The 25560-nt window shown below is 38.6% G+C and overlaps 1 protein-coding gene across 1 annotated transcript in view; it reads right to left on the reverse strand.

Moving 5' to 3' along the window:
* Positions 1–260: 260 nt before the first annotated feature.
* The window catches only part of TAFA1 (TAFA chemokine like family member 1), a 482981-nt gene continuing 457681 nt past the window's right edge, over positions 261–25560 (reverse strand). Inside the window, exons 3-4 of the mRNA XM_008703122.1 lie at positions 5818–5942; positions 261–278 (exon numbers count right to left, since the gene is read on the reverse strand). Coding sequence (XP_008701344.1) covers positions 261–278; positions 5818–5942 — 143 coding nt within the window. The remainder of the gene's footprint in view (positions 279–5817; positions 5943–25560) is intronic.

Below are 25560 nucleotides of genomic sequence, written 5' to 3' on the forward strand. Positions count from 1 at the left end.
GATCGTTCTTCGTAATCCCAAAAATTTTCATTGAGAAAACCCTTTTTTTAAACCCACTTTCCATGGTGTTGCCAAAAGCGCGGGGTCTTCTCACTATAGGATACTTCGTAAGACACAGTAAAAGCACTGTGATTATCTGGTAACCAGTCAAAGTGCAAATAAGAAATCCATTTGGCTTGTAATGCGTAGGATGTTTTAAATTCTTAAAACGTATTTTCCGCAGAGGTGGTTTTCCTTTGCTACTATAACAAATGCTTCCATTAGGTTCTTGGGTGAATCTGAAACCAAAGAAAGAAAGAAATTTCAGGGAGAAAAGAACAAAATGAAGGCGTAAAGAAAGGTGAATAGGCAGAAAATGAGGACATCTTGAATTTATGGTATGTTGCTTCTTTCAAGTGCTCTGAAGCCAAAAATGTTAGTCTAGAGCCGTAGTTCTCAAATGGTGATCAAAAAGCACACTGACAGGCCATCGTATTTTTATCAATTCATTACATTTGTTTTGCCACAGCTGAGGAGCTAGACTCTGGGAGCAATGAATAACCATGACTGGCTTCATTGGCACGTGTCCTATCCAGTTGCACAGAGCCCCGTGCTGAATAGGGCCCTGCACTTCATTTCATGACCTGCTATTGCAGTCTTGAAATTATTACCAATTTTTGAACAAGAGGCCTGTGTTTTCATTTTTGCACTGGGTCCTTCAGATTATGTAGTTAGTCCTGTGTCTGTTTGATGAGAATTTGAACTGAGTAGGTCATTCCACAGCCTTGTCAAGTTGGCCTGCTGTAACATGTGGAGGGGTGACATAAGTCACTGCCAAGGTTAGAACACATTTTCTCGGGAACATAGGAGACCCTTGCAGGATGAGGCCCTCTTCCTCTCAATGACACAGTACTCAAGGGCAACCACGAGCATACTCCTACCACTACTGGTGCCATTTAATATATTTGAATATGGTCCCAAAGACTCTATGTTCAAAAGGATGCATGCACAGAGAGCCACCGGTTTGGGGCGGAAATGATGATTCTAAGAGTTGAAGGTTCTACTTTAGAGTTCTAGGACATACGCATTTTTCTTCATCATCTCTTAGTTCTTTATAGTCTTAGGAATTGAGTATTCTGAGTCCAGGGGTGGAGTCCATGAAAAGCTTTCAGGGTTGGGTGGGAACAGTAATAAAAGTTTGCTTTGAAAATTTGGTTGTGCCTGGGGCAGCACGTATGAGAAATCTTCACACATTTATTTTTTTATCCTCTCCATATGAATAACAGTTTCTTCCAAATTTTGGTTTCCTACATTCCAGTAGTGTTTATCACCTCCTGTTTCCACTGTCTTCTTCTTCATCAAAAGGAGGGGGAGAGTGACATGTACAAAACCAAACTGGAATTGCCTTTCTTTATGTCTATCGACCACCCCCACCCCCAACCTTAGGCCCTATCCTCCACGAAGAACAGGAGATCAGTCATATCTACCATCCCATCCCCAAAACCTTAATTCACTAACTTTAGATAGAAGAGGATTAAATATATTTATTGGTTAAAGAAATGAATGAGTTCACTCTAACCCAGGGGCAATTGTGACAGCATAAATTGATTTATTTTTCCTTCCTGCAATTTCCAAATCCATCCCCCTGCACCCCCCACCTCCACCCCTCCTTCCTACCCTTCTCTCTTAAAGGTTAGTTCATGCAAAATGGTCTGGACCGCAGGATCATAAAGGCTTTTGTAACACGTCAGACCCGGTGGAATTTTGAGTGACACAGCTGAGATATGCCAAAGCCGGTACTTGACCCGTCTGTAATATGAAACGCATTGGCCGATGAGAATGGATGGAGATGTGCAAGGTCAGAGTCACCATTGGGAGGACGGGCCCAGGAGGGTGTGGACAAATGACTGCAATGGATTTGTGTAAAACATCAGTTTGACAAGATAACCGTTGTGGTTAGGTGTGCAGTCTGAGGTCTGCTAAGTCCGCCTTTTAGGGAAGGGAACTTGACTCTACACTGCGTAAATCTAACTGTTGATTTTCTCATTAGTCTGAAAGACACTAACATACTGAGTTGAAGGAAATCCAAAGTTGCTTGATACATCCCCAGGTGTGATACCAGTTTATGTTCTATTTTAACCTGCCGATTTTTCCTTCCAAGTGACTTTGGTTTTCTCCTCATTTTATTCCCTTCCTCCTTATGTTCCCCAAACAATGAATATTCAGTTTTTACATGTGAATTATTACAGCATTGTCAAGCAACTTATTTTTTCCAGGGAGAAATCTATCTTTCTAAATTAAGGCATCATTCCTGAGTACACAGAGTATACATTTCTTCCTGAATGCACTGGATATAGCATCCCCAACTTTCTTTTTTAAAAATACATAATATGCCATATCATTTTATATATATTAAATATAAGACAATATTTGTTATAGGGAGTTAGCTCACCTGATTACGGAGATTAGCAAATCCAGAATCTACAGAGCCAATTTTCCAATTACGTCACCAACTTTCAAAAGTATGTTTTTGATATATAAGTTTAAAGAAAAGAAATAAACCCATAGGTTTCTACAACCATAGGAAAAGATCTCTTGTCGCTATCTGGATTGGTGTGTCTTGCTGCAGACTACCAACAAAGCAATTTAATGAAACAACTGAAGCTGTGGTTAAGTGGGAATAGGGTTAAAATTTAGCCTTGAGACTTCACCCAGATGTAACAGACTTCTCCCCGGGAGGGTTTCTGTCACCAGCTTTATTGTACCCCCTGCTGGATTTTGGAAAACTTCTCAGGGGTGACTATTTTCTCTCTGTAAAATGACATTCAAGAAGCTTTCTCTTTGCCTAAGGTTTATTCTCTCCAATCTCCCAAAAGGGAAGCCTGTGCCCTTCCCTCTGTATGTTATATTATCACCTAGAACAAATTAATTTTCCCAATGTTTTCCTTCAGACTGTAGCCTATTACCCCAGCTAGTTCCCGTTCTGTGGTGTCTGGTCCTTTAAATGAAACAGTGAATTTCTACTCTCCATCCTCCTTAAAAAATGAGCATTATGAACTTTTGAATTAGATCACATTTTGAAATATCTTTTATCTACAATTCACAGACTGCTGAGAATTTTGACTTGGGATGATTATTTGGGAAGTAACTCATAATAGCAAGGTTTTTAAAAAACCTATATAAGGAAAAATGACATCTCAGGTCTCTATCTTGCAAATCTTTTCATATTGGAGTTACTTTAAAAAATTAACAGTATGAAGGAAATTCTTAATTGCCATTAACAACCTGGGCATGTTTCTTCTGTTTTTTTGGGTTTTTTTTGTTTTGTTTTGTTTTTGCTTTTATGTTTTTGTTTTTTCTTTTTTCTGAGAATACTCTCTTTGAATCATTATTACACATAAAACCAAAGAGGTGATTTTCTTTTTCTTCCTACTTTAAGAACTTGAATTTTTTTATCCTAAATATTACCTCTTAGATAAGTTAACAGAGCAATAAAAACATATGACTCATAATTAAAGCAAATCTGTCTATTATACTGTTTTAAAAGTTAAACTGCCACAGACAATATTTGAAGTACGTAGGCATATTTATACTCTGACAGGGAAAAACACATAGGGTATACTAGAAAAATTAATATAAAATCTATTTTGGAACATATCATCTAAGGACTGGTATTGGCATGCCATTTATACAGAATGGAAAGTTCCTTTATGTATCAACTGGACTTAACTGTGCCTTTGTATTTAAAAGCATGTATTTCACTGTGAATTTCTTTGTAAGGAAGTGGGGAGAAAATTAAGTCAGTAGTAGCATCTGAGTCCTCTCAAGGTGTAAAAAAGCACAGCTTTTCCTAGTGTTTCCTTTTTCCTTCTCTAAAGACAGAGTGGAGATTTATTAGTTGAGTGATGTGTTGCTCACATGACTGGAGAGCAATCTCTTATTTCCTCACTTGAAATGGATACACACATTAGAACAGGGACATCCTGTGCTTTCAAACCAACCACATGGGCGATTTATTTCTCTTGTACACTCAACGATCTTGGTCGCATTCAGCCCACTCAGGACAGCAGCAAACACAGTGCGCTCTAGTCTATTACTATGATCAGACCTGCACTGTACTTCTGGAAGAACAGAAAATGTCTAGGAGGTATTTACAATATGTTTTAAAATACACTCTACAGAGGCCAAATCAAAGAAAGTTACACAGTCATAAAAAGTAGCATTAATATTTCTGTGCTTTATTTATATTCTGTCTTCCAAAGAGTCTCCTAGTTGCTACCCTTGGAATTTCATATACTTAAATCCTGAAATAATTTGATTTGTATTATTGTTCTTTACTGAGTTTCAGGTCTGGAGGAACCATGAGAGCAGGGCTTATGTTCAATAAAGGGAGATCAGTTATCATTTGGAAGAGGAAATGGAGATTTGGCAGGAAATATATCAGCAACCTGCTTGAAATCATACCGGCCATGACTCAGAGTAGCTGAAAACCGACTTTTGAGGGCATTTTCAGATTGTTTGCTAGAATTAGTTTCAGGCAAAATGTAACCAAAGGGAAACCTGAAATTCACTCTCCATCAGTTAATGAAGATGGTTTCTGGAGGTAAATGTCATGAACTGGGTTCATTTTTGAATAAGCTCTCCTGAGGGGGTTTCTTTGAATTGAAATACGACAATCCATGCTGAGCATCTCAGGTGCATGAAAATGCATGCTAACGGGTTGGGGTGCTCAGGAATCTCTCCTGGCCGTGAGCCAAGGAGGTATAGCCGTTTACTGCTTATTGTGGTCAATACAGGCAACTAAATTTGATACGCAAAGAGTCTCTACTTATTTTATATATAAAAATATGTTTTATAAGGTATTATGTTTTCTGCATCACAAGGCTGCAAGTATCAGTTTTACTTCTTGAAAAGATAATGCTGAAAAGAAAGATCAACTTAAGCCTCATTATACAGGGGTGGGAATCAGAGATGCCCTTTTAAATTTGAGTCACCCTCTTGGAAGTCTACAAGTTCAACATCTTGGGATTTGTAAATGGTGGAGCTTGTTTTCAACAATACCCAATGCATTAAAATACACACACACGTTGCATGATACAGATGTGTGTAACCCTACTTGTTGTTAAAATAGTAACATAGTTCTGTAGTACATTTGAATAAATACTGTCTTAAGTGCTCCGAGCAACCCCCTCCATCCTGTCCCCTTTAGGACACCCACACTTTCCTATGATCTAGTTTCTACAGGGTCGATGGCTGGCCTAGTGGGGCCTCTCCAACCTGCCATTATAACCCCAATTCTGATGGGTTGGATGGCTTCACTATGCAGGTTGTTACATATTTTGAAGATAACTCCTTATTTTACCATAGAAGCCAAGGAATGATAATTCACATCACAAACACCTCTCATTTCTTTAAAAGATCATCAGATAATTCTTTGAAAGACCTATAGAAAATGGCTGTACTTAAATGCAGTCCTTTTCAGCAAGCCATCTGGACGAATTGGGCAAGACTCTTATTTTATAATCTCTGTTGAGCACCATAGTTATTGGCTGAATTCTTTGAATAATTACTGTTCCTCTTCCCTTTGGCTAGGGCAACCCAGCCTTATTTATGAGCCAGTCACAGAAACACTGAACTGCTCAGTATGGAAAAGTCAAGTTCAATCTCTAACTTCTTGTTGATGGATGGACACCGATATGAATGGTTAAGAATGTTTTCTGTCAGGGAAAAGGCCTTCTTGTCTCCTGTTCAAAGCTTCTCTGGGGACTGTTTGTAGAACACAAAGGCAAACAGTACAGTTGGTAACATGCATGAGACATTTGATAGAAATAAACTTACTCTTGTGGTCTTAATTTTATTGCCTGTAGCGCACATCCATCCGGAATTATCAGGTAGTGTCTTACATTCTTCTCCCTCTAGACAAGGCTCCATCTCACACCACCATTTCCCAATCACTATGGAAGCTGCATGAAAAAAGGAAACAAGTGTGTTTGCATTCATCCAAACAACTTGGGCCCGGGTTCTGTGACCCTCTAGAAGTGTCAATTTTCTTGCAAGCACGTTAGTTTCTCTTTACGCTTCAATGACTGGCGAAGAATTCTCTCTGAAGAAGAGTAATATTTTCATGTATCAGTCTTACATTGCAAATATAATTTTATGCTGACTGGTTTGATCAAGCAACGTTTTGTCAAGAATCTCCTCAGACGATGAAGGGTGAAAACATATGGATTGGGGAGGCATACATTTTGGAGGAAACTTTGTTAGTTTTCACAAACCAAGGACCTGTACTATTTCTTTTCAGGGAAGGGGACAAAAGTGTTAACTACTCTTCAGAATGACAGAGCTATTCCTTCAGAAAGGCCAGTTTATCCACCCCGCATTAGGGTTTATCCCACAGGCTAATGCCTTTGAGAAAAAAAACAAAAATGACTGAAAGTATAAAAGAAAACCTGTAAAATAAAAACTAAGAGTAATAATAAATAAAAGTATTTGTTTACAATCAAAGGTATATTTGATGTGAGCTGAGTTTCCTTTTGACGTTTGGTATGATGTGGGTGGAACTTTCAAAAGTTAAGCCTCTGATAAAAAAAAGTCCCGCTTTTCAGGGTGAAATCAAAGATGACCACAATAGGAAGCTGGCAGTGAATTTAGTAGATGTATTTATAGAACAGATTTGTTTTTGTTTTTGTTTTGATAATAGGATTTTATAAAATAGTGACTGGATACACTCCACACAAATCCAGAAGCTCCACATCTTCCTTAATGCCTTAATGATTGAAGGATTATTTCTGTCATCCAAAATGCTCAAAATGTCTGCCAGTGTCTCTTTCCGGCACTTTCCAATTGGCTGTTTGCACACTGGACTGAGACCCTAGTTCGGTAGATACTCACCCCTCAGCCTCTTATCCCCCAAAAAAGAAGAGTCCCCACCATGATGCTTCCTCCTCACAATGACAAAGAGGTCAGAGGACATCTGTTAACCTCACAGAGGGTTCGTATTAAAACAGAATGGAGTCACACTTCCCCCTCCCCAAAGTGAAGGAGGAGCACGTTGAAATTCTCCACCCATCCATCATGAGGCGTTCTGTGGAGGGATTATATTGCCAATTTAGAAGCAGAATGGTTTAAACATCCGGCCATCTGCCTGCATTCAAGTTTTCCTCTTTCTGTGCTTCCCTGACTTCAGATTTTCCCACCTTTGGAATCTAGTGTATGGATTGCAAATTTTGATGTTACATGCAAAATCATGTCTACTCTATTATCCAGTCAATTTAAGGAATTTTCCAAGGGTAATTTTGCCTCTGTTTGATTCATACCTTATGTGCAGACGAGACTAAATGACATAAAATGCATCTCCATTGGAATATAGCATGCAAGTATAGCAAGTAAAATCTCGTAAATAGGCTATCCGTATGTAAGACAATGTGATATTTTGCTAAAACATGGAGTAGTAACAGAAGACACAAATGCTCCACAGGGTATAAAATGATTATGAGAGTTAAGGGTTTTTTTTTTTTTTTTCTTTTCTCTTTTCTTTTTTAAGATTATTTATTTATCTGAGAGAGCAGGGAGAGAGGGAGAGAGAGAGGGAGAGCACAAGTGCACAAGTGTAAGTGGGGGAGGGGCAGAGGGAGAGAATCTCAAGCCCACCCTGCTGAGCACGGAGCCTGATGTGGGGCTTGATCTCACAACCCATGAGACCATGACCTGAGCCACAGCCAAGAGTCAGACACTTCACTGACTGAGCCATCCAGGTGCCCCAGAAGTGTTCTTCTTTTCAATAGCAGGGCTCCGTATGAGGATGCGGAATAGGGCTGGATTCCAGTCACAGGTAAAAGAGACCTTATTTATGTGAATTAATAGGTGACAATAGTAAATAAGAGATGTGTGTGTTTTGGCAGCAAAAAAAACACATGTAGTGGTGAAAGGGGACAAAAATAAATTGCAAGGCTTCCGGTGATATAGATAAAAGTCCGGGTTTGGCCGTGTTTATTGAGAGCCCACAGTCTGGAACTTCCTTTCGGCCAGCACTCAGTCAGCAACAGGCTGGTGACATTTGCCACACTTGTCCCCTGAAATCCCACCTAATATCTCACTATGGCTGCCCTGAATTGACACCGAGAATGGAAATGCTGTGATCTTAGCTCTGAGGGGAAACTGCCTTTCCTGACAGTCTCCCATTTAGCGGTTGTGCCTTTTTTCCCACAGAGGGACACAAATGATGAACAACTGCCAGTAAGGTCAGCTCGAGCGTCTTTACTTCCTTCGAAAGGACGCTGTGCCCTCTTCCTCTGGCTGCTCTCTGCCCTCTCAGAGCTGACCCACTTTGCTGCAAGCCAACAAAGCAGTTTCTCTTTCTCTTAAGTGTTAATATCGTCTAAATGAAAATGCAGACAATAGGAAAAAGAAGGCATCTCCAAACCCACAGATCACCTTTAGTTCCAGTTAGTAAAGGTCCACTGGCTCACAGGGAAAAACGAAAGGCTTTCTAAGAATAAAAACGTCCCCAGACACACCTATAATCTCTAAAATTCGTATTACCCTTGCTTCTCCTAAATAGAACTTGATGCTTTGATGTTACTCTCTGGTTTATTAGAATCTACTTCATTCTCCTGGTGTTGCTTTTCTAAAGATGCTATTAGACTGATTTTGCTTCTGATTCATGCATTACACAGTCATTTTAATGTATGTCACTTCATGTCCTAGGTCAAACTACAGTCTTTTTTCCTAATTTTTTTCCATATACTCATATTTCCTGCAGTAACTTTAAGAAAATTCAGAGAGGATTTATAAATTGCTCCCTCTTCGTCCATCCTGGAAGCTACCTAAAACCTTCAGATTATTGAAAGAGGAATGATTGATTAAACACAGTATGCTAATATGAATGTTACTTAACTGTTTTTATAATTTTTCCGATGGCGACATTTATAATAAGAAGAATGTAAACACAAGTAATTCTAAATATCTTGAATTATAATGGTCAGTGCAGTAATAAAAATGACAACTGACATCTTTGATGGCCTCTTCTGTGTTTCTGTGTTAGGTACTTTAAACGTATTAATCTTCACAGCAACCCTAAAGGTGGGTATTATTTTGAACCTATTGTATGGATGAAAAAACTGAAGGCCAGAGGGGTTAAATAACTTTGCCATGCTTAACAGGAAGGAAGTGTAGGTATTAACACTAAAACGCAGGCCTGCTTAATGATAAAATCTATTTTTGCATCATAATAGTGCAGACGTATTCTAGTTTGTGTTCAGGATTCACAGAACTCTTCAAAAGCATTTACTGACTGCTGAGTGAATGAATGGATTCTCTCTGGTGTATGATTATTGAAAATAAATTTCACACAAACAAAACACTTGAGGAAAACATAAAACATTTAGTTTCTTATAAAATTAAGTTAACATAAAAAAACTATTTTGGGTAAGAGCCAGTTTATATCACTCTTGTTTCTTGAAGACTGAGCTACGTGTTGCTTGATTTTACTACTTCTAGTGTTTTAGTAGAAAGTCCCAGTAGTGAACAATTTTTGCAGCCACAAGAAATCTGTGAGGTAGAGGACTTTTTATCCCCTAGAAGAACTGAGTTAGTTAAACATCAGCTACAAAAACCAACTCTTTCTTATCTCTGGTGATTATGAAAGAGGCTCCCTTTTAACCCCGGGGTTCTGGAATTTGCTTTACGAATGTGCCATATTCAGGAAAATATCTGATCTTCAACTTTTTTAAGAACGTTCATCTTTCCTTGAGAGATTCTTAAAATCACTAAAGCTACTTTAATCATGAGTTTTGATTTGGCCCTTATACCAGGTCATGTTGCTACAGAGCAAAAGAGAGACTGTCAAAGGAGAATCAATCCATCTTTCAGTGATAAATCTTAAATAGACCAGAAGTTCTTTTTTTGTTGTTATTATTGTTCACTTTGAGGCATTTTCCCATGTAAAGAGAACAAAGTACTGATAAACAATGGACTTAATAAATACAGCAAATATGCATTATTTTGTTGAAGAGTTGCAGTCCCTGTTTATCATTTCATTAGACAATATTTGGGTCTCAACTCAGTAAACGTTCTTTGAGTACTTTCTGGAGTCAAAGGACTACCTGATTTAGTGAGACGGACAAATTAAAGAACATGACATAGTCTCTGCCCTGAGAGCTTACAGTTTAGCTCAGAGTTTCTCAATATGGGCACAACTGGCATTTTGGCATGAATTACTCTAAGGGGTTATAAATGAGCAAAGTGCTCCCTTGGCAGTAAGTACGTTATTGTGCTGGAAGAGGAGGCTCGCACTGGGGAATGGGAAGAGAAAATAGATTGTGGAAGTTCTTGAAAGCATGAAGCTCAGGCTTTTTTCCCTCCGCCTTAAAGGAATGGTAAGTCACAGAATATTCCAGATTCTGTATGCAAAGGGAAGACACGATTAATGGGGTGGTTGGGAAAGAAGGATTTGTCAGCGATGCACGAGATGGTAGAAGGAAGAAGCAAGCAGCTGAACTCTTACGTAAGCATGGCTGTATTCACACAGAAGGGATAGGTCTTGATTTCGTTGCCTACTGCAGAATTGTGAAGAAGGGCAGAGCTGAAAGCGATGTTAGGAACAACTGAGGAAACCATATGGCCAATAACTCAACTATATCAACTATAACCCTAACTACAATGGACTGGAATTATTAGCTCATATACCTGCCTATTCACCAGGCAACATGCTTCTGGAGTGCAGGGATCCTACTGCATTCATCTTTGAACGGCACAGAGTAACTCAAGACAGGTTTAGAATTTATGAATGAGTGAAAAAAAAAAAAGAAATAGAGGGGAAAAAATCTTGCTTATATCAAAGGATTGGGAGAATTTCATGAGAAAGTGCGTTCAAAGCACTTAGCAGAGTGTCTGGCATTCAATAGATGTTCAATAAATATTAGCTATTATTATCATCGGCGTCATCATTTTTCTTACTCTAAAGAATAAAATCACTCCAAAACAGAAAAGGCAATTCTTCGCAAAGTGAGAGAGTGAACCATTGTGCTTCAATATTATGCCAAACTCTCAGCTTGCTTCTATGACTTATGAGAGTTTGAGCATAAATTAAATGGCCGAACATGTGATTTCATTCATGTTCCCAGAAGTAGTTATAAGTACATCAATCAAGACAAATTTTCAGGCGCATTTTTGTGCAACCTGTCATGCAGTTTAGGCAACGGCTGGAACTCCATGAGAGGACTGGGACAGCTCTCCTGCCTTCCTTGATGCAGGTTGCTGGAACAGCTGTTCCAATGCTCTTCTTCGAAGGGCCTGTCTATGACTCCCTCTGTGTTATTGTCTTTATCAAAGTAAACAGAAAGTTAAAGGCATCGAATACTGTGGCCTGCAGTCTTTCCAAACTCCCTCTTTCCTGTGAGCCCACATTTAAGGATAGGATCCAGGGTGGAGAAGCATTATGTAATGGTTAAGCTCTAAACTCTTGAATATAGAACAGAGAAACCTGGATTTGAATCTTAAACCCACTACTCACTGGTAGTATGGCTTTGGAAAGTTGCTTAGGTCAAGTCTAAAATTCTTTTTTTTTTTTTTTTAAAGATTTTATTTATTTATTTGACAGATAGAGACAGCCAGCGAGAGAGGGAACACAAGCAGGGGGAGTGGGAGAGGAAGAAGCAGGCTCATAGCAGAAGAGCCTGATGTGGGGCTTGATCCCATAACGCCGGGACCACGCCCTGAGCCAAAGGCAGACGCTTAACCGCTGTGCCACCCAGGTGCCCCAAGTCTAAAATTCTTGAGTTATAACTGCAGTTAATAGAAATCACAACTGGTTATAGTAAATTTTAGATGAGATCAACATCTTAGTGTCATACATAATAAACTTTATACTCAACGTGTGGCAGTTATTCTGTTATTTGTCCGTGTGTCCTCTCTCCAGCTATGTATGCATCCATCCAATTATCTGTGTAGAGAGTTAATGCCTTATCTTTAATGCAAGCTTATACTAATTGTGGGATGCATATATTCAGTTTTTGCTAATTAGACCATATTTATTTGTAGGGTCTACAATATATTTCGGAGACGTAAATGGTATTATTGATGTGATTGATTAGTATTGCTTTCTTTTTACAAATTCTATTCCAGTGCTTTTCAAACCGGGGCAATTTTATCTTCCTTCAAGGTATTTGAAGACAAAAGTTATCTTTTATCTGTTCAAAAGTTATTCATTAACTGCTGTTAATGACATAAATAAATATAAAACAGACACAGTTCCTACCCCAAAGTGGCTTATAATCTATTGTGGGAGATATGCACTAATTGTAATGATGTGATAATACATACGGACAAATTATGTAAAGGATACTGGGGAAACAAATGAGTGGATCTGCCTTGGATTGTCCGAGTGATGGCAGTAAGAAGAGCCCTCATTAAACATAGGGGTGCTTATATCTTTTCAAACTAGTCTTTTCATTTTCTTTAGGTAAATACCCAGTAGTGGGGTTACTGAATCATATGATATTTCTATTTTTAATTTTTTTGAGGAATCTCCATACTCTTTTCCACAGTGGCTGCACCAATTTACATTCCCACCAAAAATGCATGATGGTTCACTTTTCTCCACATTCTTACCAACACTTGTTATTTCTTGTGTGTATGTGTGTGTGTGTGTGTGTGTGTGTGTGTGTGTGATTTTTTAAACCATTCTGACGGCGGGTGTGCAGTGATATCTCATTGTGGTTTTGATGTGCATTTCCCTGATGATGAGTGATGTTGAGCATCTTTTCATGTGTCTGTTGGCCATCTGTATGTCTTTTTTGGAAAAATGTCTATTCAGGTCCTCTGCCCATTTTTAAATTGGATTGTTTGTTTTCCTGGTGTTGAGTTGTATACGTTTTAAATATATTTTGGACATTAATCTTTTATCAGATTTATCACTTGCAAATATCTTCTCTCATTTAGTAGCTGGCCTTTTTGTTTTGCTGGCGGCATCATCACTTGCAATAGCCAAGATATGGAAGCAACAGAAGTGTCCGTCAATAGATGAATGAATAAAGAAGATGTGGTATGCACATGTGCACACACACACACGCACACACACACGCACTGGAATATTACACAGCCACAAAAGAGTAAGATCTTGACATGTGCAACAACATACATGGACCTAGAGGGTATTACGCTAAGTGAAAGAAGTCAGACTAAGAAAGATAAATACCATATGATTTTACTCATGTGTGACATCTAAAAAACAAAACAACTGAATAAAAAAAGAACAACAAAAAAGACAGAATCAGACCTATACCTACAGAAAAACTGATGGTTGCCAGATGGAAGGGAGGTGGGAATGGGCAAAATGGGTGAAGGGGAGTGGGAGATACAGGCTAACAGTTACGGAATCAGTGTTCTGGGAATAAAAGACAAGGCATAGGGAATACAGTCAATGATAGCAATGTAAGATGACGAATGGCAGCTACACTCGTGGTGAGTATAACATGAAGTGTACAGAAGTTGAATCGCTATGCTGTACACTTAAGACTAATGTAACATTGTGAGTCAACTACACTCAAAAAATAAAAGTCTTCATTGCAGAGGTAATTTTATAACTGAGTAATCAACAAAATTGTTTCCATAGTGAAGCAAATAAGTATACGTATTATGAGGCAGAAGTCTAACTTCACATGAAATTTAAGATAAAACACAAGACATAAATCTTTCACTTGTCTGCTGTTCCAAGCTGTCTTATCAGAATGCAGGGGTATAGTTTCTACCGCTTTGAAAAAAGCTGTCTGCTCTGGTGACAGGGAATATTCAGAGACTTTTTATCAACTCAAGGGAGTGCTCCTAACTCCTGACAATACTAATATTCTTCTTTGAGCGCTCTACACCAAGGCTGGAGTCCCTGGCTTATCGTAAACTTTCAATACATGATAACTCTGTCCTTGTGCCCACTTATAAATTAAACACTGCATGTTAGTCTTGCTTTCACTAAATCAGTGGTTTTATTTTAGAATTAAATTCAACTGTATTTTTTCATTTGTTTGTATACATCATTTTAAATATATGTTTAAGAAGAAACACAAAGAATCATGATTATTAAATAAATTTTCTATTGAACATTCCTGTATTCTCAAATTTAACATTCTGTGATTAAAACATTTAAGAGCAACCCCAAAGTTTATTGTAGCATGTGATTTGTAATTTTTTGAGACCCATGCATTCTGATGTTCTTGTTTTTGCCAACCATAGAAACCTTTGTTTTTCCCCCTTAATTTTAAAAGTAACATATATTCTTTTCTAAAATTCAAAGCATACAGATAATTAGCAAAAGGAAAGTAAACATAATCACATTAAGCAGAAGCAGACCGCTACATTTGGCTATGGATTTTCCAGACTTTTTCTCTGATTATTCTTGACACAGCATCCAGAGTGATCTTTTGAAATGCAAATCAGTTCATATCATTCCCCTGCTTAAAACTCTCCACGGGTGCCCGCACACGGACTAAATTCTATACGCCTTATTCTAGCCTTCAAAGATCCAGATTCCCTGCCTCCTCCCAGGTGTCCTGCATGTTTTTCTACCTGCCCCACCTCCACCCGCCACTTTGGGTCCATCTCTCTACTCGTCTAGCTCTTCTGCAAACATGTAAATCTCTCTTCTGGTCTGGCTCACCATGCTCATTCCAGAATTGACATCAGCTGAGCCTCAATTCAACTGTTTTGCTTTGTTTTGTTCTAGAGTGGCCTCTCTTGATAATTTATCAAAAATAATCCATACCCACCTGACCTTGACACTTTCCCCTTATAGCCTGCTTTGATTTTCCTCATAGTATGTGCTACTTCCTGAATTCACACAACATTTTCAGTTTATGTGGATATTTGTCCTTTCCGCCCATTTGGCTGTAAGTTCCATGAGGGTGTGGACTTTACATTCCCAAGTGGCTAAAAGGGTGCTGTCATATAGCACCTCATCAATACATGTATTTTTAAACGGTTGAAAAAATGTATACAGCAACATATACAATTTTTTTAAATAAAAGTAAGATCATTCCACCCATACCGTCTATTATCCTTTAAAATCTAACCATGGAATCATAAATATTTTTCCATGTCTCTAAATAAATGAAATGTATCATTATTTTAAGGCCTACGTCACATCTCTTATTAAGGTGCACCTTATTTAACCAATCCCTTAGTGTTGGAAATTTGTCTTCTTTGTGGCTGGTTGCCTGTTATTAGTAAGAATGCTTATATTAACACCCTTGCACATATACCGTTGCAAATGTATTTAATTATTTCCCCAGGGTAAATTCCAAAAAGTGGTATTTCTGAGTCAAAAGGTAAAAAAAAAAAAAAAAAAGTTTAGCATTTGTGATATATAAACTGTCAAGAAATTGTACTAACACTGGGGCGCCTGGGTGGCACAGCGGTTAAGCGTCTGCCTTCGGCTCAGGGCGTGATCCCGGCGTTATGGGATCGAGCCCCACATCAGGCTCCTCCGCTATGAGCCTGCTTCTTCCTCTCCCACTCCCCCTGCTTGTGTTCCCTCTCTCGCTGGCTGTCTCTATCTCTGTTGAATAAATAAATAAAATGAAAAAAAAAAATTGTACTAACACTATTTCTCACCAGAATACCCATTTCTCTGCACAGCTTCAAAAATACTGGCTAGCATTCTTAATGATTTCAGGGAAGCATGGATTTTGTTTGTCTTTGGGGGGTACAGAAACGTGTTCTTAGCCAGCTAGGGAACCCAGCCCACTCTCCGTCTTCACATTCCATGCTGACTCTCTATGGGGTAGACCTAACATAGTAAAACAACAACAGTGACAGCAAAACCTCAATTTCTTTGTGAATAATTCCTCCTTGAGGAAATCTAACCAAGAAGGCTGTAACACCTGAGGAGAGAATCATGAGGTCAAACAGAGTGAAGGCTCTAAGCCAAAACAAAAACAAGGACCAAAAGAATATTACATTCCTTAGTGTAAATTGATATTTCTTGGAAGTCCCTGCTGAATGGGATGTACTTATTTCACACATACACCATAGGTTTAGCAAACTCAGCATTGAGAATCTTGCTATTTCAGAATAAAACATGCATTTGTGTTTGTCCCTTTGAAACTTCTATTTGGTCCATTTACATCCATGGTAACAGAATGGGGAGGGGGGCTGTTACCTGGATGTGGGTATAGAGAACTCCAAAATCTCTATATTTTAAATCGAAGGGAAAATCAGATTAAAAAAAGATATTTATAAGCAACTTTTTGAATAAAGATTTATTTATTTATTTAGAGAGAGAGTGGGGTGGGAGGGGTGGGAGGGACAGAAGGAGAGGGAGAGGGAGTCTCGAGCAGACTCTGTGCTGAGCACAGAGCCCGATGTGGGGCTCAGTCTCACAACCCTGAGATCACGACCTGAGTGGAAAACAAAAGTTGGACGTTCGACCTACTACGCCACCCAGGCGCCCCTTATAAACAACATTTAAGCCACATGCATATGTATATATCTTTTGAGTGCTAGCTCTCTGTGTTCTTACAACTTAGGAATGGCTCACTGGAGGAATATATTTGTAAACAACTCTTTTCCCAATTTGAAAAAGTACTTTGTGAGGTTATTATTAAATTCTATAATATAGTTTTTGCTAAAATTGCTACAGATTTACCATAATCAAATAATGTCAGTTAAGTACATTTTCTTCTTTTCATATGTAAAGTAATCACTTTTACTGTTATTGATACATTAAAATATCACTTTTGGTTGATTCTACTTTGCAACTAATCCCAAATATTAAATTATTCCCAGAAAATTCTTGGCATCAAGCTCCTTTGCAAAACTAGGGCTTGAAATCTTGGCAGTAATGGGAAAGTTGTACACTGATTGTAAGATCTTTCATTTTAATCTTGTTCCCACTAGAGAAGATGGATATAAATAAAATTTAAATAGAAAACACATTTCAGATGCCAACAGTGAAAGAGACTTTGTCAGCCTAATGAAAAGGTATCAATTTTCTCTACTTTATTCAATAAATTGTGAGTCATTTTCTAAATGGATTAGATTAAAGGAAAGTTCAAACTCCCAGTGAGATGCTCTTGGCACTGACGGAGACTTTAGACAGGAGAGAAAGAACAGGGCACATAAAACCTCTTAGGCCTCTTCAGATCTATAAAATTGATAGCAAGTAGGAGAGAGGTGTCTCTAACCCTGAACTCACCTATTGCCTGAGAAGCCAAATCCTGGGGAATTGAACAAGACACACTGTTTCTCTTATTTTATGAGGATGTCATGGTGGTTGAGTAAATTACAACTGAGAGCATGGAAATCTTGGGAGGGGTGAGTCCTGGATGAAAAGCCTGTGGCTTTCAATGCTTTATATGTCTGTCTCATAGATGTATGATAAAAAAAGAGAACATTATGTTATAATGCGATTATGCTCACACAGCCTCTGTGGGAGACTTTGATACCTTCAGGTTTATTATAATTAATTTAACTTCAGAAAACATAACCTAACTTTCATGTGAGGACGAAATGTGTAAACCTTGATCATGGAACACTCTTGGATCTAATCTGATTCATGTGTTTCAAATGGCAAAATAATTTGATAACTGGTTATTTTTGTAATTTGGAAGAACGGCCCCAAACCTCTTTAGCGTATACGTTCTTTTGCCAGATCCTTGAGAAGTGGAAAATAACACAATCAACTGTTTTATTTTCCACTAGAGAACACCACACAACTAGCATGGCTATTTTTGTGGAAATGCCTGAATGGTTTGGAAGAGTTTAGTTTTCCTTATCAGAAAATATTTATAGACTATCTGCTCTACGCTTAGCACCACTTACTATAGGCAGTCTGAGTTACACAAAAGCATGCCAGAGTTTTCACATGAGTTTTAAAGTAGAAGAGGAAATACAAAATGTTATAAGGTCCTCATTTCTAAATATTTACTTTCAGTAATATCAAACACTTAGAAGCTGTGTCCAAGATGGCAGCATAGGAAGACCCTGAGCTCACCTCGTCCCATGGGTACGCCAAATCTGTACCTAAATATAGAGCAATTAGGAACAGTTTCCGCACAACAAACGATAGGGGGACCGCATAACAAAGGGTAGGGTAGATGGATAAGTGGTAATGATGGGAATGCCAGCCAGTGTGATGATCTGCAGCAGGAAAGGTTATCACTGACAGGCCGGTGCACCAACTTGCCTATCCTGGGACACAGGGAAAACCAAACCAAAACAGTACCTTAAAGGCAAACTAGACTATAAGTGAAGGAAATCCATTTACTAAGCTTAGATTGCTAAAAAGTGGGAACTGCTAAAACTCTTTCAGGAGGGGGAGGCACTAGCAAGCTCCATTTCCTCATTTCCCCCCTGCCTTGATAGCAGGGGTCTTGGCACCCTAGCCAGCCTTCTAGGGCAACCCATGCGCCCAGCTCACCCTAGCAGCAGCCATTCCACCAAGGTGGCACTGATGTGGTGAGTCCCAGGAATCCCCTGACCCACCCTTGTTCTGGCTCCAAATGTCCCACCAAAGTGGCTCTGTTGTAACATGCCCCAGGACCCTGTGCATGCCCGCATCAACTGAGGCTCTCTCAGCAGTGTGGCCCTGGTGTGGTGCACCTTGGGACTTCCCTGGCCCACACCAGCTCCAGCTCCAGCAGGTCTATCAAAGCCGCCAGCACATGCAGTCTACATAGGGGATGTTCCCACACAAGGCGATTCCTTCCAGACAGGGAGAGGTAGTGGTTCCGCCTAATTCATAGGAACAAATACAACAAGTCAAACAAGACGATGAGACAGAGAAGTATGTTTCCAATGAAAGAACAAGATAGAACTCCAGAAGAAAACCATAATGAAACAGAGCTAAATAATTTACCTGCTAGACAGCGCGAAGTGATAGTCACAAAGATGCTCACTGAACTCTCCAAAGAAGGGGCACAGCGAGAACTTCAACACGGTGTTAAAAAGTATGACAGAGCCAGTCAGATTTGAAGAATACAATAACCGAAATAAAAAATACACTAGGGAGAATCAATAGCAGATTAGGTGACACAGAAAAGTAGATCAGCAATCTGGAAAACAGGGCAATGAAAATCATCCCACCAGAAGAGCGAAAAGAAAAAAGTTTTAAAAAATGGAGTTAGTTTAAGAAACATCTGGGAAAACAACAGGGGTATTAACATCCACTTTATAGGGCCCCCAAAGGAAAACAGAAAGGGGACAGAAACCTTATTTGAAGAAATAATGGCTGAAATTTTTCTATCCTGGGAAAGGAAACAGAGATCTAGCTTCAAGAAGTACAGAGTTCCAAACAAGAAAACCCAAAGAGATCCACATCAAGACACATTATAATAAAAACGACGGAAGTTAAAGAGAAAGAAAGAATCTTAGAGACAACAAGAGTAAAACAAATAGTCACATACAAGGGAAAGCCCATAAGACTATCAGCTGACTTTTCAGCAGAAATTTGCAGGCCAGAAGAGACTGGCATTGAACATTTAGTGCTGAAAGGGAAAAACTTAGAACTGAGAATATTACCTGGCAAAGAATACTACCATGGTCATGGATGGGAAGAATTAATATAGCTAAGAGGTCCACACCGAACAAAGCATTCTACAGATTTAATGCTATCCCCATCAAAATACCAGAGGCATTTTTCACAAAGACTCTTAAACTTTGTGTGGAACCACAAAAAGTCCAGAATAGCCAAAGTCATCTTGAGAAAGAAAAACACAGCTGGAGGCATCATGCACCCTGATTTCAAACTATACTACAAAGTGATCGTAGTCAACACAGCATGGTACTAGCATGCAAACAGGTGCACAGGTCAGTAGAATAGAATAGAGAACCCATACATAAACTCACAAATATGTGGTCAATTGATCTATGACAAATGAGGCGAGGATACACAATGGAGAAAAGGCAGTGTCTTCAACAAATGGTGTTGAGAAAACTGGACAGCTACATGGAAAAGAATGAAACTGGACCCCCATCTTATACCATACATGAAAATAATTCAAAAGGGTTTCAAGCCTTGAATGTAAGACCTAAAACCATAAAACTTATGGAAGATAACAGGCAGTAAATCCTTTGACAGGATTCTGAGCAATACTTTTTTGGATCAGTCTCCTCAGGCAAGGACAACACAAGCTAAAATAAACAAATGGGATTACATTGGACTAAAAAGCTCTTGCATGGTAAGGAAAACCATCAACAAAACAAAAAGGTAACCTACTGAATGGGAGAAGATATTTGCAAGTTATACATCTTAGTAGGGGTTAATATCCATAATACATAAAGAATGTACAAAACCTAATATCAAAAAAAAAAAAAATCCACAAAAACCCAATTGAAAAATGGGCAGAGGGCTTCCAAAGAAGACTACAGATAGCCAACAGGCACATGAAAGGATGCCCAACATCATTAATCATCAGGGAAATGCAAATCAAAACCATAGTGAGATATCACCTTATGCCAGTAAGAATGGCTAGTTTCAGAAGACAAGAAATAACAAGTATTGGTGAGGATCTGGAGAAAAAGTCCCCTAATGTACTGTTGGTGGGAATGTAAATTGGTGCAGCCATTATGGAAAACAGTATGGAGATTCCTCAAAAAATTAAAAATTAGAACTACCATACGATTCTGCAATTCTACTTCTGGGGGTTTATCCAAAAAGAAAAAAAGAAAACACCAGTTTGAACAGAGATATGCACCTGTATGTTCATTGCAGCAGTTAACAAGAACGAAGGCGTAAAAGCAACTTAAATGTCCATTGATAGATAAATGAATAAAGACGTGGTAAATATACTATGGAATATTACTTAGTCATAAAAAGGAATGAAGTCTTGCCATTGACAATTACATGGATGGACATAGAGGCTACTATGCTAAGGGAAATATGTCAGATAGAGAAAGGAATACTGTATGATTTCACTTATATCTAAAATCTAAAAAACAGAATAAGCCGACCAACAACACAAAACAGAAACAGACTCCTAGAAATAGGAAACACATTGCTCGTCAAGGGGAGTGGGGGGGGGAGTGGGGAGGGAGGTGCAAAATGGGTAAAGGGAATGAAATGGTATAAACTTCTAGTTATAGAATAAATAAGTCATAGGGATGCAATGTACAGCATAGGAAATATAGTCAGTAATATTGTCACAACTCTGTATGGTGACAGATGGTCACTAGACTTAATTACGGGAATCATTTTATAATGTAAGAATATCAAATCACTATGATGTATCTGAATCCAATAAGGTGTTGTATGTCAATTATATTGTGATTAAAAAAAATCAGACACTTTGTTTGAAACAACCAGAAGAAGCTTTTAGAAACTGCCAACATACTGGGAAAAGAAAACTCACAATACTGGTCCTTCACAATTTGTTTTGTTCATGTGAATGATAGCATCAGGAAAGCTAGAAAATCAAAGGAAACCAGTAATACAAATACAACAATGTTTCAGGTGCAGTGATGTGCAAAAAGTTCAGAATTAAAGTTGTACTGCCTTGAGCCACACATCCCCTCCTCCTCTGACCTGAAAAGCTGTAGGGTGAGCTAAGTTGGAAGTAGGATGGAATGCGAACCCAAAGTTCAATCTGAAGGCTGAGAGTCTGAAACAGAGGTGGGGATGGTTGTATTGGTTGTGGTGGTTTGAAAATCCCAATGTAATAGCAATCGTGATTTAGTAATGCTGACTCATTTGTAATTTTCGTATTAATCATCTCTTTATGTCAGGTGATACTAATATCTACTTTTCAGGTTGTAGAAAGGGCCAAAGAATCTTCTCTCTTCGTGCAGTCCTTTGCGACATGTTGTTACCTCTCCTCCCGTCAAGGGCAGGGTAGGGAGGGTGAGGGTGGAGTGGGGGGCTGGGTGTAATAGGGGATGGGGATTAAGGAGGGCACTTGTGATGTATGGGATTGTTGAATCACTACGACATCATGCACAGGAAAATAATGTAACGTTGTATGTTAACTAACTGGAATTTGAATAAAAACTTTTTAAAAAAAGAAGGGGAGGCTATTTCCCCAGCCCTTCTTTTCTTTTTAATTTAAATTCATTTAATTAACGTATAGTGTATTATTAGTTTCAGAGATAGAGTTTAGTGATTCATCAGTTGCATACAACACCCAGTGCTCACTACATCAAGTGCCCTCCTTAATGCCCATCACCCAGTTACCCCCCCCCACCTCCCTTCCAGCAATCCTCAGTTTGTTTCCATAGTTAAGAGTCTCTTAAGCTTTTTCCCCAGGCCTTCTATCTGGGTTTGGTCATTTGATTTGTTTGACCAATTAGAGATGAGCCAACATGACAAAAGAAGAGGCTTGAAAGTGCTTGTGCTTGGGGCTTGCTGCTCTTTGGAACCCCCTGCTGACCATAATGGAAGGTCACATGGAGTAGAGAGTTACTATTCCACCTGAGGCCTTCCTGGATTAATTAACCTGCTAACCATCAGACATACGACTGAGGTCATCCTTGACTCTAGCTCCACAAGGTCACTGCTGACGGGTCTTCAATCCTCCCACTTCCTGTCTTGAATTCTTACATGACAGTTGCAACTTCAGTGGCTATCATACCAGGAAAACTACTGTAATGCTGGTACTTATGTCATCAATGACCCAATATCACCAACCAGTGCCTCTGGATTTCTTGTTATACAAGAAAAATTAATGCATTATTATTCAAGCTACTCCAATTGGGCATCTATTACTTGCTACCTAACACAATCCTAAGTAACACTGAAGGTTTTCAATAAATATTTTTGGACTGAATGAATGAATGAATGAATGAATGAATCTGGTAGTTTCTTTGTACCAAAGCCAGATCATTGCCATTTCTATTGACATAGTACTAGATATTCACAACAGCTGAATGATTTCTTTTGGGGGGGCATTAAAATTCAGAAATTTGATTGACCTATAGACAATCCTGAGAGTGGCTTTCTGTCCTCATTATGTGTCTCCCTATTTTGCATGTACAATCACATCATCCTTCACAACGCACCAGATGCTGAAGATAGAGAGTTGGCATAGCTCTATGTAAATTAGGCACTTTCCCAGAGCACTTCAGTGTCAGTGGCAATGTGGAGTTTTCTTAATTACAATCCAGATACGCTCACAATGGAGTAATACTAACTATTATGGTCTAGAGAAGCTACATTCAATTTTACTAAACTATTAAGATTCATTTAGCTGTCTCTGCTACGATTTGGGCAAGAAGAAGAGAGCATTTAGAAATTGCTCTCATGGCGAAGTTTTTTCTGAAGCTGGCTATAGCACAAGAAAGAAACTGGGAGAGGGCTGAAAATCAGCCATCAAAAAAGGGGAAAATAGCACTGAAAGAAACTTCTAATATTTATTTATTTGTTGGTTTAAAATAATTTTCTGTCTTACCTGCAACAAACTGAAATCTCTCTCTACCTAAGTCTGAGCCATGGGGACAGAGCCTGAAAATATTTTTGAATTGATATGATTTGGGGAGAAGACAGGTCTAAAGAAAATTTTTTATTTTATGCTCTGAGTTTTTTAAAGTTGGCTCTAGTCCAAGTGCCAAGCTCGAAAGCCATTTTCATTTCACTTTCTGAGATGACAACTTTTCTCAAAGAAGAAACGATCACCAGTGCAACATGGCTTCACATGAAATTCTGAGTAGAGGCATTCTGCTTCGTATCATAAAATTGTGTTAGGTTGTAAGAGCCTCTTTTTACGGGAATAATATACCAAAACTACTTCCTTTCAATTATGATTCTTATTATGCAAACTTTCTTGAATAATGTTCTTCTTATATTCAGAAAGTTAAAGTATATAGAGTATGTAAATCCATAATACACCCATATCCTCATATAAATTAATTCTGAGATGCATCACGCTACAGAATGTAGTTGATACGAAACTGTAAGGTGATCAGCAACCCCTTCCTAGAATGTAATTAAAACCAAGAAGCTAAACAGCTTGAAAAATATAGACACATGTGTCAACTCATACTATTTGGTACTTGAAGACAAATTACTGATATTCAAAAATTAAAAAAATTAAATGTAGTCTTATTTATACTCATTGCTAAAACTGTTGTCCTGTAAAGACCCAAGAGGCAGGCTTCATGGACAAATGAAAATTAATCTGAAACCAGTATTGTTCTTGTCTGTTATTTTGGCCTCTCCAGCAATAATTTCATTTCCCTCCTAAATTTACCAATTGAGTTTACCTTTGGGGAAACAAACTTCTTTCATTCTTTCACTTCATGTGGTCATGGGACCTAGCCCTAACCTCTTAGCATATACCCCCTCCCCCCGTACCTCAGTGACTGGCTCACTGTGAATGAAACTACCCAATGAATCAGTAGTGAGACTTTGGCTCTGAAAGAAGGTCTTTTTTGTCATGAGGTTATTAAACTGTTAAGTCATAAATCCAAAGTGTTCAGGACCCCCACATGAAATGGTTCTCTTTGAGAAAAAAGACAACACCCAGGAAATCACAGCCAAGAGATGGTGACCAAGAGCCAAAGTCTTGAGCACGGCTTGATGGTCTGAGTCCAGATACGCCCAAGTTGCTATTTGGACTTTTCAGTAGGAAGCCACTGAACTTCTTGTTTTGCTCAAGTCAGTTTGACTGGTGTCTTTGTAACTGACAAATGGCATGAACCAGATTAATGTAATTCGTACACAGTTTTGATGCAAATGGTGGTAATAATGTGAGTTTTACTGAAAAGCTTATCATCTGAAATAAAGTAACAACAATCTATTACACATACCCACGTAGACTTATACCCATTATGCAAATTTCCTGCGTAGCAGATTATTAAAGTGTAGTTGTTAAAAGTGAAATTTTTGGAATCTGATTCCCTTGCTGTAAATCCTGACGCTACTGTATGATCTTGGGAAAAGCCTGAACTTCTTTCTGCCTCAGTTTTTTAATCTCTAAGATGGAGATAATAATAGGACTTAGATTAAATGATTGTAGAACTGAAGAGATGAATACACATAAAACCCAAGATCAGTGCCTGATACAAACTTTAACTTTTAATTATTATTATACAGGAAAGCATCAGTTGACCTCATCCAGATGTAATTCTATTAAACATGAATGTACTGCATTTCTGTACTATGCTGGGGCTAAGGACAAACTGAATTAATTTTGGTCTATACCCTAAGCCTAAGGAGCTCTCAGTTTAATAAAATATAGTTTAATCAATCAACGTGGTCAATGCAGTGATAAAGTACATAGTACTTTGAAATCATAACACCTATATTGTCAGCCAGGCAATGAGCTCATTGAATTGTATTGATTCTATAATTTAATCCTTGTAACAATTCTGGGATGTGAGCAACATTATTAGCCCGTTTTAGGGAGAAGGAAATCAAAGCAAAAGAACGTTACATAACTTGTCCATGCTTACACAGCTCGTAAGAGGCAGAAGGGTGAATTAGCCAAAGCAGCTTTCTTCAGGGCTGCTTAGAGGTCAGAAAAGTGATGTCAGAGGTAAGGGCTAAAGGATGAAGAGTAATTTGCAAAGTAAGCAAAATGGAGATGCGTGATCTCAGTGGAGGTCACACTGTGCACAACTGAGAAGTGTGAGCCAGATGCTGTATTCCCAGAACTATTGGTG

This window comes from Ursus maritimus, unplaced genomic scaffold, assembly GCF_017311325.1.
Source record: "Ursus maritimus isolate PB19 unplaced genomic scaffold, ASM1731132v1 scaffold_14, whole genome shotgun sequence".
Lineage (NCBI taxonomy): Eukaryota > Metazoa > Chordata > Mammalia > Carnivora > Ursidae > Ursus > Ursus maritimus.